This window comes from Acipenser ruthenus, chromosome 25, assembly GCF_902713425.1.
Source record: "Acipenser ruthenus chromosome 25, fAciRut3.2 maternal haplotype, whole genome shotgun sequence".
NCBI lineage: Eukaryota > Metazoa > Chordata > Actinopteri > Acipenseriformes > Acipenseridae > Acipenser > Acipenser ruthenus.
Genome location: NC_081213.1, coordinates 11340007 through 11354401, shown reverse-complemented (window position 1 = coordinate 11354401; position 14395 = coordinate 11340007). Strand labels below are relative to the sequence as shown.

The following is a 14395-nucleotide window of genomic DNA, read 5'->3' as shown; positions in this document are numbered from 1 at the left end:
AGTCTGAACACAATGATCCTTCACAACACCTGGCAGTCTGAACACATGATCCTTCACAACACCTGACAGTCTGAACACAATGATCCTTCATAACACCTGACAGTCTGAACACAATGATCCTTCACAACACCTGGCAGTCTGAACGCATGATCCTTCACAACACCTGAGTCTGAACTCAAGGATCCTTCACAACACCTGGCAGTCTGAACGCATGATCCTTCACAACACCTGGCAGTCTGAATACAATGATCCTTCACAACACCTGGCAGTCTGAACACAATGATCCTTCACAACACCTGGCAGTCTGAACGCATGATCCTTCACAACACCTGGCAGTCTGAATACAATGATCCTTCACAACACCTGGCAGTCTGAACACAATGATCCTTCACAACACCTGACAGTCTGAACGCATGATCCTTCACAACACCTGAGTCTGAACACAATGATCCTTCACAACACCTGGCAGTCTGAACACAATGATCCTTCACAACACCTGGCAGTCTGAATGCAATAATCCTTCACAACACCTGGCAGTCTGAACGCATGATCCTTCACAACACCTGGCAGTCTGAATACAATGATCCTTCACAAAACCTGGCAGTCTGAACACAATGATCCTTCACAACACCTGGCAGTCTGAACACAATGATCCTTCACAACACCTGACAGTCTGAACACAATGATCCTTCACAACACCTGGCAGTCTGAACGCATGATCCTTCACAACACCTGGCAGTCTGAACACAATGATCCTTCACAACACCTGGCAGTCTGAACGCATGATCCTTCACAACACCTGAGTCTGAACTCAAGGATCCTTCACAACACCTGGCAGTCTGAACGCATGATCCTTCACAACACCTGGCAGTCTGAACGCATGATCCTTCACAACACCTGGCAGTCCGAACACAATGATCCTTCACAACACCTGAGTCTGAACACAATGATCCTTCACAACACCTGGCAGTCTGAACACAATGATCCTTCACAACACCTGGCAGTCTGAATGCAATAATCCTTCACAACACCTGGCAGTCTGAACACAATGATCCTTCACAACACCTGACAGTCTGAACGCATGATCCTTCACATCGCCTGACAGTCTGAACACAATGATCCTGCACAACACCTGGCAGTCTGAACACAATGATCCTTCACAACACCTGACAGTCTGAACGCATGATCCTTCACATCGCCTGACAGTCTGAACACAATGATCCTGCACAACACCTGGCAGTCTGAACGCAATGATCCTTCACATCGCCTGACAGTCTGAACGCAATGATCCTTCACAACACCTGGCAGTCTGAATACAATGATCCTTCACAACACCTGGCAGTCTGAACGCATGATCCTTCACAACACCTGGCAGTCTGAACGCATGATCCTTCACAACACCTGGCAGTCTGAACACAATGATCCTTCACAACACCTGACAGTCTGAACGCAATGATGCTTCACAACACCTGACAGTCTGAACGCAATGATCCTTCACACCACCTGGCAGTCTGAATACAATGATCCTTCACAACACCTGGCAGTCTGAACGCATGATCCTTCACAACACCTGACAGTCTGAACGCAATGATCCTTCACAACACCTGGCAGTCTGAATACAATGATCCTTCACAACACCTGGCAGTCTGAACGCATGATCCTTCACAACACCTGACAGTCTGAACGCATGATCCTTCACAACACCTGGCAGTCTGAACACAATGATCCTTCACAACACCTGAGTATGAACACAATGATCCTTCACAACACCTGACAGTCTGAACACAATGATCCTTCACAACACCTGGCAGTCTGAACGCAATGATCCTTCACAACACCTGGCAGTCTGAACGCAATGATCCTTCACAACACCTGGCAGTCTGAACGCAATGATCCTTCACAACACCTGGCAGTCTGAACGCATGATCCTTCACAACACCTGGCAGTCTGAACACAATGATCCTTCACAAAACCTGGCAGTCTGAACACAATGATCCTTCACAACACCTGGCAGTCTGAACACAATGATCCTTCACAACACCTGGCAGTCTGAACACATGATCCTTCACAACACCTGACAGTCTGAACACAATGATCCTTCATAACACCTGACAGTCTGAACACAATGATCCTTCACAACACCTGGCAGTCTGAACGCATGATCCTTCACAACACCTGAGTCTGAACTCAAGGATCCTTCACAGCACCTGGCAGTCTGAACGCAATGATCCTTCACAACACCTGGCAGTCTGAACGCATGATCCTTCACAACACCTGGCAGTCTGAATACAATGATCCTTCACAACACCTGGCAGTCTGAACACAATGATCCTTCACAACACCTGGCAGTCTGAACGCATGATCCTTCACAACACCTGGCAGTCTGAATACAATGATCCTTCACAACACCTGGCAGTCTGAACACAATGATCCTTCACAACACCTGGCAGTCTGAACGCATAATCCTTCACAACACCTGGCAGTCTGAACACAATGATCCTTCACAACACCTGGCAGTCTGAATACAATGATCCTTCACAACACCTGGCAGTCTGAACGCAATGATCCTTCACAACACCTGGCAGTCTGAACGCATGATCCTTCACAACACCTGGCATTCTGAACGCAATGGTCCTTCACAACACCTGGCAGTCTGAATGCATGATCCTTCACAACACCTGGCAGTCTGAACACAATGATCCTTCACAACACCTGGCAGTCTGAACACAAGGATCCTTCACAACACCTGACAGTCTGAACGCATGATCCTTCACAACACCTGAGTCTGAACACAAGGATCCTTCACAACACCTGACAGTCTGAACGCATGATCCTTCACAACACCTGGCAGTCTGAACGCATGATCCTTCACAACACCTGGCAGTCTGAACGCATGATCCTTCACAACACCTGGCAGTCTGAATGCATGATCCTTCACAACACCTGGCAGTCTGAACACAAGGATCCTTCACAACACCTGGCAGTCTGAACACAATGATCCTTCACAACACCTGGCAGTCTGAACACAATGATCCTTCACAACACCTGGCAGTCTGAACACAATGATCCTTCACAACACCTGGCAGTCTGAACACAATGATCCTTCACAACACCTGGCAGTCTGAACACAAGGATCCTTCACAACACCTGGCAGTCTGAACACAATGATCCTTCACAACACCTGGCAGTCTGAACGCATGATCCTTCACAACACCTGGCAGTCTGAATGCATGATCCTTCACAACACCTGGTAGTCTGAACACAATGATCCTTCACAACACCTGGCAGTCTGAACACAATGATCCTTCACAACACCTGACAGTCTGAACGCATGATCCTTCACAACACCTGGCAGTCTGAACGCAATGATCCTTCACAACACCTGGCAGTCTGAACACAATGATCCTTCACAACACCTGGCAGTCTGAACACAATGATCCTTCACAACACCTGACAGTCTGAACGCATGATCCTTCACAACACCTGGCAGTCTGAACGCATGATCCTTCACAACACCTGGCAGTCTGAACACAATGATCCTTCACAACACCTGGCAGTCTGAACACAAGGATCCTTCACAACACCTGGCAGTCTGAACACAATGATCCTTCACAACACCTGGCAGTCTGAACACATGATCCTTCACAACACCTGACAGTCTGAACACAATGATCCTTCATAACACCTGACAGTCTGAACACAATGATCCTTCACAACACCTGGCAGTCTGAACGCATGATCCTTCACAACACCTGAGTCTGAACTCAAGGATCCTTCACAACACCTGGCAGTCTGAACGCAATGATCCTTCACAACACCTGGCAGTCTGAACGCATGATCCTTCACAACACTTGGCAGTCTGAATACAATGATCCTTCACAACACCTGGCAGTCTGAACACAATGATCCTTCACAACACCTGGCAGTCTGAACGCATGATCCTTCACAACACCTGGCAGTCTGAATACAATGATCCTTCACAACACCTGGCAGTCTGAACACAATGATCCTTCACAACACCTGGCAGTCTGAACGCATAATCCTTCACAACACCTGGCAGTCTGAACACAATGATCCTTCACAACACCTGGCAGTCTGAATACAATGATCCTTCACAACACCTGGCAGTCTGAACGCAATGATCCTTCACAACACCTGGCAGTCTGAACGCATGATCCTTCACAACACCTGGCATTCTGAAAGCAATGGTCCTTCACAACACCTGGCAGTCTGAATGCATGATCCTTCACAACACCTGGCAGTCTGAACACAATGATCCTTCACAACACCTGGCAGTCTGAACACAAGGATCCTTCACAACACCTGACAGTCTGAACGCATGATCCTTCACAACACCTGAGTCTGAACACAAGGATCCTTCACAACACCTGACAGTCTGAACGCATGATCCTTCACAACACCTGGCAGTCTGAACGCATGATCCTTCACAACACCTGGCAGTCTGAACACAATGATCCTTCACAACACCTGGCAGTCTGAACGCATGATCCTTCACAACACCTGGCAGTCTGAATGCATGATCCTTCACAACACCTGGCAGTCTGAACACAAGGATCCTTCACAACACCTGGCAGTCTGAACACAATGATCCTTCACAACACCTGGCAGTCTGAACGCAATGATCCTTCACAACACCTGGCAGTCTGAACGCAATGATCCTTCACAACACCTGGCAGTCTGAACACAATGATCCTTCACAACACCTGGCAGTCTGAACACAATGATCCTTCACAACACCTGACAGTCTGAACGCATGATCCTTCACAACACCTGGCAGTCTGAACGCATGATCCTTCACAACACCTGGCAGTCTGAACACAATGATCCTTCACAACACCTGGCAGTCTGAACACAATGATCCTTCACAACACCTGGCAGTCTGAACACAAGGATCCTTCACAACACCTGGCAGTCTGAACACAATGATCCTTCACAACACCTGGCAGTCTGAACGCATGATCCTTCACAACACCTGGCAGTCTGAATGCATGATCCTTCACAACACCTGGCAGTCTGAACACAATGATCCTTCACAACACCTGGCAGTCTGAACACAATGATCCTTCACAACACCTGACAGTCTGAACGCATGATCCTTCACAACACCTGGCAGTCTGAACACAATGATCCTTCACAACACCTGGCAGTCTGAACACAATGATCCTTCACAACACCTGGCAGTCTGAACACAATGATCCTTCACAACACCTGACAGTCTGAACGCATGATCCTTCACAACACCTGGCAGTCTGAACACAATGATCCTTCACAGGCATTTTAAGACTTCTTTTAACTGATAATGTTACAAACGTAGTAACAAGCAGCAAAAGAGCATTTAATTGCATTCCAAATTAGTTTTTAAAATAACATTAACGGTTTTATTTTCCTTTCACAAAAAGAATGAATTTTGATAATTCAATATTAACTGTATCTGTAAGATAAGTACCAGTACAGTTGGAGTGATGGTGACTGTGAATTTGTCCTAGATTAGTTTTTGTAGAAAATGTAACATACTATAAGAAAATGACAATTCTTTGACAACACTTTCACTAGAAGCAATTGAACATTGAGAAACCCTGCTAGTGAAAAAGTTTGTCAAAGGATTTTATCAAGATTCTTCTGGTATTACTACAGCTTGCCTGTGCTTCCCCTTGCTGAAAGCTGTGTGGAAAATGTGTTCAACTTAATGATGTGTCCAATAATAAAACAATCAATAGAATTACTATTGGAAATCATGTCGATTGTATTATTTTATACAAACAAGGATAACAGTCCTTTGTCTCTTCAGGATTTCTTATAAATGGAAATGTGTTAGATGTTGTTCAGTATACTGTATGCTTGAACATGGTGAAGAAACAGCTGCTTACATGTGTGTGGATTGACATTCTCTACAGCATCTAAAGCATCAATCACAAATCCAAGCTGCTGTTTCTTCACTTGTTTCACCTGGAATGGTATATTAGCCTGATCCCCACCAATGACCCTCACCTGATTGTCCGCTCCTGATTTCTGTGGAGAGCTCAAGCTGAATAATCGGTTTGTGCAGCACTGTTGAAGAGTCTTGGGAACTGCCTGTCCATGCATTAATAAGTCATGTTATGAGCTTCTCCTCCAACATGCTGTACCTGTTTTTTCATAGTACTGACTCCTGTAATGTGGTGATCATATCCCTGGAAGGCATTTGTACAGTAAGGATGCAACATCGACAATGGATAATTGCAAAGCATACGACATGGTTTATTTAGATTTCCAGAAAGCTTTTGACAAAGTCCCACATAAAAGATTATTTCTCAAACTGAACGCAGTAGGGATTCAAGGAAATGCATGCACATGGATTAGGGAACATGTAGAAACCAGAAAGTACTGATTAGAAGAGAAACCTCAAAATGGAGCGAGGTAACCAGTGGAGTACCACAGGGATCAGTATTAGGTCCTCTGCTATTCCTAATCTACATTAATGATTTAAATTCTGGTATAGTAAGCAAACTTGTTAAATTTGCAGACGACACAAAAATAGGAGGAGTGGCAGACACTGTTGCAGCAGCAAAGGTCATTCAAAATGATCTAGACAGCATTCAGAACTGGGCAGGCACATGACAAATGACATTTAATAGAGAAAAGTGTAAAGTACAGCATGCAGGCAATAAAAATGTGCATTATAAATATCATATGGGAGATACTAAAATTGAAGAAGGAATCTATTAAAAAGACCTAGGAGTTTATGTTGACTCAGAAATGTCTTCATCTTCACAATGTGGGGAAGCTATAAAAAAGGCCAACAAGATGCTCGGATATATTGTGAGAAGTGTTGAATTTAAATCAAGAGAAGAAATGTTAAAACTTTACAATGCATTAGTAAGACCTCACCTAGAATATTGTGTTCAGTTCTGGTCACCTCGTTACAAAAAGGATATTGCTGCTCTAGAAAGAGTGCAAAGAAGAGCAACCAAAATTATCCCGGGTTTAAAAGGCATGTCGTATGCAGACAGGCTAAAAGAATTGAATCTATTCATTCTTGAACAAAGAAGACTACACGGTGATCTGATTCAAGCATTCAAAATCCTAAAAGGTATAGACAATGTCGACCCAGTGGACTTTTTTGAACTAAAAAAAGAAACAAGGATCAGGGGTCACAAATGGAGATTAGATAAAGGGGCATTCAGAACAGAAAAAAGGAGGCACATTTTTACACAGAGAATTGTGAGGGTCTGGAACCAACTCCCCAGTAATGTTGTTGAAGCTGACACCCTGGGCTCATTCAAGAAGCTGCTTGATGAGATTCTGGGATCAATAAGCTACTAACAACCAAACAAGCAAGATGGGCCGAATGGAAATGCATGCAACACGTTACCTGTATTTTTTTGACCCATCTGTACAAACTGTACAATAATCGTCCCAATCATTATTTAGCCATCTCAATGCCCGTTTACAAAACTCACATTAACATGCATTTTGATAAACGGGTTTTCCTCTTCTAGTCGTTGTGACAGGAAGTGATATACCTGACCTGCGACAATTTAAGCTTTTTAACGAGAGATGCATTTATTAACGACCTCATCGACTCAATTTCAAAGCATTAACAGACTGATGTAATTAATACATTTCGTTTGAAAATCACTTGCTACTAAAGCTCTCGTTACTATGCCACGAGTTCAATACAATAACACTGGGTTTTGAAAATCCTGCGATGACTGTCTTACACGTTGTATCGTTAATACAAGCCATTTTAAAGCAAAATGAAGAGACTGAATAAGAACAGCTAAAATCACAATTGCGAAATAACGCGATAAATATGTTTTGCTTTACGGCGCTAATGCGCCTCCGTACTCTGTGAAGCGAGTTAGCGAGTTAGCAGAAGATGTTGGCGTGTGAGTCAGTCGGGCTCTAGGACCACACCGTGTGCGTCGGTATTACTCCCAGCCCCTGACAGAGCGGCAGCTGTGATGACACTGAGCCGTTCTCGCTTGTCAGAGGAGTTGTCATTCCTTGTGATACAGCCCGTCCTTCCTTGAATTCGACTCGGATACTGTTCCCAGTTACCATTCTCAGCTCAGAGGTTGGGAATGGCGTTCATGGAGAAGCCCCCTGCGGGGAAGGTCCTGCTGGACGACACGGTGCCGCTGACCGCAGTGATCGAGGCGAGCCAGAGCCTGCAGTCCCATACGGTAAGCGAGTGAATCGGGGGAGAGGTGGAGCCGAGCCCGGGGATCAGGAAAGCCAGGCCGGCGGGGAGTAGCGAGTTTTGGAAGGGTGGTGTACTCTTTAACCTCGGAACATCGTCTTATATGTAGTGTCCTGGTGTCTTTTGATTGTTTCCCTAAAATGATAACAACATTGCTGGCAGTTTATGTAATTAAGGACATGTACTAATAAGATAAAAAGTCGTATGCCTCGGTGTTAGGATGAATTGCTTTAATTAACTGACAGTGTGAAGTGGTGGGGCTGACACAGGTAGAGCCCGCTTGTGTTTATTTAGGGAGCACAGCAGTCACTAACGTCACCGCTACACACTAATGTGGTTTAAATGGGGTTTACGATGGTTCACTGTTCCGCTTTGATCAGCATTGCATCAAGAGCTGTATGACAGCGGTGTTAATGACACAGTGTTATCGCTGGCTGAATATTGATTATATTACTATATGTTTTTTGAAGAGCCCGTCGGTGATGGAACAGCTTGTGGACACACACACACACACACACACACACACACACACGGACACACACACACACACACACACACACACACACACACACACACACACACACACGGACACACACACACACACACACACACACACACACGGACACGGACACACACACACACACACGGACACACACACACACACACACACACACACGGACACACACACACACACACACACACACGGACACACACACACACACACACACACACACACACGGACACACACACACACACACACACACACGGACACACACACACACACACACACACACACACGGACACACACACACACACACACACACACACGGACACACACACACACACACGGACACACACACACACACACACGGACACACACACACACACACACACGGACACACACACACACACACGGACACACACACACACACACACACACAGGGACACACACACACACACACACACACACACACACACACGGACACACACACACACACACACACACACACACACACGTCGTATTAAATTTGGAACACACTGGCAAATAGTATCCGTAAACATTCCTCTCTACTGTGAACAATTTCAGTTCAAAACTAGTGAAAGGTTTGTAAACGCGAGTGTCGTTTTCTGGTTTATTTCCTGTTTGTGACTGCACAGCTTGACAGTGCAGCATTGACTTATTTATTAATGGCTTGTTATGTGTTTGTCAGATTCGTTGTGGCTTATACAGTGTTCCGCGTTTTCTGTTTTTATCTTTTTAAAAAAATCCGGGGATTTTTGGGAGTTTATTTTACATATATTAAAATAGGGCTAACATCGGTAAACATTGTTTTTAACTGAGGAGGGAGGGGGTGGCTGGAATCTCAGTATACACGCTTTACATGTGGAATATGATGCGTACCAGTGCCTGGGTTGTGATTAATAATGTCCCTGGCATGTATGATGTGCAAGTCGAAGCCACGTTTTCCCAAGTTAGCTGGTACTTTGAGAACGTTTGGGTAATCGCTGTGCTGACGGAAATAATATATACCAGGTACGAACATGACATCAGCACAAAACAAGCCAGGTTTATTCGCCTTGAAATCATAAAAAGAAAAGAAAGTTGACAGAACTGGGTGGTGCAAGCCATCGGGAGAGCAAAGCACAGCGCTCTGACAAACTCATAACACAGTCATTCTGCGCTCTCTTTTTATTAAAGCACGTGTAAAGCAGGATAAATATATTTTCGTGTAAGTATTTCAATTTAGTTTTTGATCAAGCTAGTAGTTACCACGCCCGGCAATTGCCACAATAATCGGACTTTGATTGGCCAACATAATCAGGTGACAATGTGTTTGTGAAGTGACAGAGAACCACGTTTGAACGTTATTGTAGGGCTGCTTATTACAATGTCAGAGTCAAAATAAAACAGCATTTTAATCAAAATATTGTGTATTTCCTAGAAAATAGTACCGGGTAAATATTAAATAATAGACAAAAATCGGGTGTCAGGTGAGAGGAGAGCAGAGACCTTTGTGCTGAATACTGTGTCAGGTTAGAGGAGAGCAGAGACCTGCAGTGCTGAATACTGTGTCAGGTGAGTGGAGAGCAGAGACCTGCAGTGCTGAATACTGTGTCAGGTGAGAGGAGAGCAGAGACCTGCAGTGCTGAATACTGTGTCAGGTGAGAGGAGAGCAGAGACCTGCAGTGCTGAATACTGTGTCAGGTGAGTGGAGAGCAGAGACCTTTGTGCTGAATACTGTGTCAGGTTAGAGGAGAGCAGAGACCTGCAGTGCTGAATACTGTGTCAGGTGAGTGGAGAGCAGAGACCTGCAGTGCTGAATACTGTGTCAGGTGAGAGGAGAGCAGAGACCTGCAGTGCTGAATACTGTGTCAGGTGAGAGGAGAGCAGAGACCTGCAGTGCTGAATACTGTGTCAGGTGAGTGGAGAGCAGAGACCTGCAGTGCTGAATACTGTGTCAGGTGAGAGGAGAGCAGAGACCTGCAGTGCTGAATACTGTGTCAGGTGAGAGGAGAGCAGAGACCTGCAGTGCTGAATACTGTGTCAGGTGAGTGGAGAGCAGAGACCTGCAGTGCTGAATACTGTGTCAGGTGAGTGGAGAGCAGAGACCTGCAGTGCTGAATACTGTGTCAGGTGAGAGGAGAGCAGAGACCTGCAGTGCTGAATACTGTGTCAGGTGAGAGGAGAGCAGAGACCTGCAGTGCTGAATACTGTGTCAGGTGAGAGGAGAGCAGAGACCTGCAGTGCTGAATACTGTGTCAGCTGAGAGGAGAGCAGAGACCTGCAGTGCTGAATACTGTGTCAGGTGAGAGGAGAGCAGAGACCTGCAGTGCTGAATACTGTGTCAGGTGAGAGGGGAGCAGAGACCTGCAGTGCTGAATACTGTGTCAGGTGAGAGGAGAGCAGAGACCTGCAGTGCTGAATACTGTGTCAGGTGAGAGGAGAGCAGAGACCTGCAGTGCTGAATACTGTGTCAGGTGAGTGGAGAGCAGAGACCTGCAGTGCTGAATACTGTGTCAGGTAAGAGGAGAGCAGAGACCTGCAGTGCTGAAGTGTTCTATAGGTCTGTGGTGTTGAAACAATTAATGTGATCTGTATTAATGATCTAAAAATGGCACATCTGAAGAATACTCCAACCCTAAAACCGAAGCTGTTACACTACATTGGGGCTAGATATCTTTTAAATAGGTTTGCTTTCAGAAGGAGGGATACCAGGAAGATGAAAGTACCAGAAGAAAGCCAAAAGCAACACAACTGTTGATAGGCAAATAAATGAAGAGATTGGAGTTTTAGTTCTCCTTACTATCCTGCAGCATCAGAAGATCAGAGGTTCTGAAAACGTTTCCAGAAATTCTGAAATGTAAAATGAGTTAATAATGTACTGCTCCCTGTTTGTATGTTTAGGGAAGTACCATACTTTTTTATTTTTTATTTACAATTTCCCCTCTGGTGATTTATGTGGTATAAATTAAATTCTGTTGTTTCCATTATTGAGTCTGTATGTTTTGAATTCTTTACACAGCTTCCCCACCCTGCAGTTTGATACACGTCTTGTCCTTGCTTAGCTTTTCCATTGTGTGAGAGAGTTTTAGAACCAGGACTTTATACTTTATTTATAAACTGAGGCAACCCTGCTGTCTGTGTAAAAGTGTTCCAGAAACCTAGCACCTGACTCGGAGGACATGGAGAAAGCATAGATTTCATTGAGTGGTATTGCAGAGTATTAAAGAAATGCTGTACAGTAACAGAATTCAGCAATGAACTGGATCTTTTCTTTTCTTTTAAGGAATACATTATCCGTGTTCAGAGAGGTGTATCTACAGAGAGCAGCTGGCAGGTAAAAGTGAACTTCTTTTTACTTCTTACTGAATAAGGAGTTCCACAGGCTGCCCCTGTGCCTGCCTGCCTGCCTGCCTGTCGGCCTGCCTGTCTCTCTGTCAGGCGCAATCTCCATGCTGAGGGAGTCCCACAGGCTGTCCCTCTGCCTGCCTGCCTGCCTGTCTGCCTGCCTATCTGTCTGTCAGGCGCACTCTCCATGCTGAGGGAGTCCCACAGGCTGTCCCTCTGCCTGCCTGCCTGCCTGCCTATCTGCCTGCCTGTCTGTCTGTCAGGCGCACTCTCCATGCTGAGGGATTCCCACAGGCTGCCCCTGTGCCTGCCTGCCTGCCTGTCTTCCTGTCTGTCTGTCAGAGCTCTGTCCATGCTGAGGGAGTCCCACAGGCTGCCCCTGTGCCTGCCTGCCTGCCTGTCTGTCAGGTGCACTCTCCATGCTGAGGGAGTCCCACAGACTGCCCCAGTGCCTGCCTGCCTGCCTGCCTGTCTGTCAGGTGCACTCTCCATGCTGAGGGAGTCCCAAGACTGCCCCAGTGCCTGCCTGCCTGCCTGCCTGCCTGTCTGTCTGTCAGGCGCACTCTGCATGCTGAGGGAGTCCCACAGACTGCCCCTGTGCCTGCCTGTCTGCCTGTCTGCCTGCCTGTCTGTCGGGCGCACTCTGCATGCTAAGGGAGTCCCACAGACTGCCCCTGTGCCTGCCTGCCTGCCTGCCTGCCTGCCTGTCTGTCTGTCAGGCGCACTCTGCATGCTGAGGGAGTCCCACAGACTGCCCCTGTGCCTGCCTGCCTGCCTGCCTGCCTGTCTGTCTGTCAGGCGCACTCTGCATGCTGAGGGTTAGGGGTGGCTGTTTTTCTCTGTGGCTGCAGCTGCTGCTTTTCTCAGTGAGCCCCTGACTATCAGGGTCTGAGAAGATGTGTGCTTTCCAATGTCTTCTTTGTCTAGCATTGTTTTGTATATTAAATTGTGTGTGTTTTTTGTTGTTGTCAGGTGTTGAGAAGATACAGTGACTTTGATATGCTGAACAATAATTTACAGGTAAGCACTGAGTCTGTTCCATGTGCCAGGGCATTGTAGTTACTTGTGGGTATGTTTAGGGGACCCTTGTGTGCTGAGCCTGTCTGTCTGTCTGTCTCTCAGACTGCCCTCAAAGTTTTCACTTATTATTGTTTCTGGATTCCAGATTTAATGAAAGAGCCCTTTATTATAACTCTTGGAAATGCATATTAAAACCGGCACGTGTTTTAGAAATGTTTATTCGAATTCTAGGTCAAGCTACAAAATGCATGTACAAAGTAAACTCGGTTGATTTGGCAAGTGTCTGACAGTGTTTCCCTTGAGTGTAGTGGTTCAGCACTGAGCTTCTCAACATGCTTTTATTTGTTTATCACACGCTGAGTCGTCACTTAGCTACCTTGCAGGCTGGGGCACAGCAAGCCAGTCCACTCCAAGTGCTGCTTAATCTTTTTACTGAAGGTTGAGGTCAAGAGGATCACAGTTCACTGGCTATAGGCAAACATTGAAGGGTTTTTGTGTCTTTTTTTTCCAGGTTAGGTCTTGCAGCAGAGGGCATCATAAGAACAGCTCTTATGCAGACTTTTTTTTTTTTATTCAGTATGGCCAGCTGACTGCTGTGCTGAATTTCATTTGCATTACATGTTGAATATAATGACTACTGACACAAAGGCAAGCTAGTGATAGAAAACCTTTTTAAAAGGGTTACAGAAACATGATACGGTAAACTTATACCCAACAGATTTCCCTCCTTCATCCTGCAGGAGCACAAAGACCAGTGCAGAGCTCTCTGTGGGCCCCAAACCAAGCCTGAGAGCAAGGTGCCAGCGGGAGTGGAGTCATTGAATATTAGCATTAGGGTCCCACATGGTTATGTATGAGGAGGTGATGTAACTTAAAAAAAAGGATGATGAGTAAGTAGATTCAAGAAAATGCACAGAGTCCTTTTCTTCAGTCAGTTGTTAGGTTTATTGAAATATGCAGGGAGCCTGGTCCCAGGTACAGGACAAACAGAATACTCGTTCTTACAATTGTTGCATGACATTAAATACCCTTCTGCATAGGTGTCTCTCTCCTCCTCTTTCTCTGACACTTAACCAATAGAAAAGGTACAACTCATTATCATTATGTGTGTGTGTGTGTGTGTGTGTGTGTGTGTGTGTGTGTGTGTGTGATCTAGTGTGAAGATCTCTGAACTCAGTGCATTCTTCAGACCCTGGTGCCACAAAGGTCCATACATCTGGTTTTTGTCATCTTCCTTGTTCCTATCTCTCCGATTTGCCTAAGACCCTTTGATCCCAGTGGCATTATCTCTTTTTGGATCTCTCTGAAGTCTTAGAGCCTGG

General features: G+C 45.7%; 1 protein-coding gene across 4 annotated transcripts in view; it reads left to right on the top strand.

Moving 5' to 3' along the window:
* Positions 1-7877: 7877 nt before the first annotated feature.
* LOC117417598 (PX domain-containing protein kinase-like protein) overlaps positions 7878-14395 on the top strand; it is a 60655-nt gene continuing 54137 nt past the window's right edge. For 3 of the 4 annotated variants that reach the window (XM_034029718.3, XM_034917053.2, XM_058999472.1), the window contains exons 1-3: positions 7880-8186; positions 11992-12042; positions 13026-13073. In XM_034029718.3, coding sequence (XP_033885609.1) covers positions 8085-8186; positions 11992-12042; positions 13026-13073 — 201 coding nt within the window. In that variant the 5' untranslated portion in view covers positions 7880-8084. Of the gene's footprint in view, positions 8187-11991; positions 12043-13025; positions 13074-14395 lie in introns of all 4 variants that reach the window. The other variant, XM_034029717.3, reaches the window with a different exon arrangement.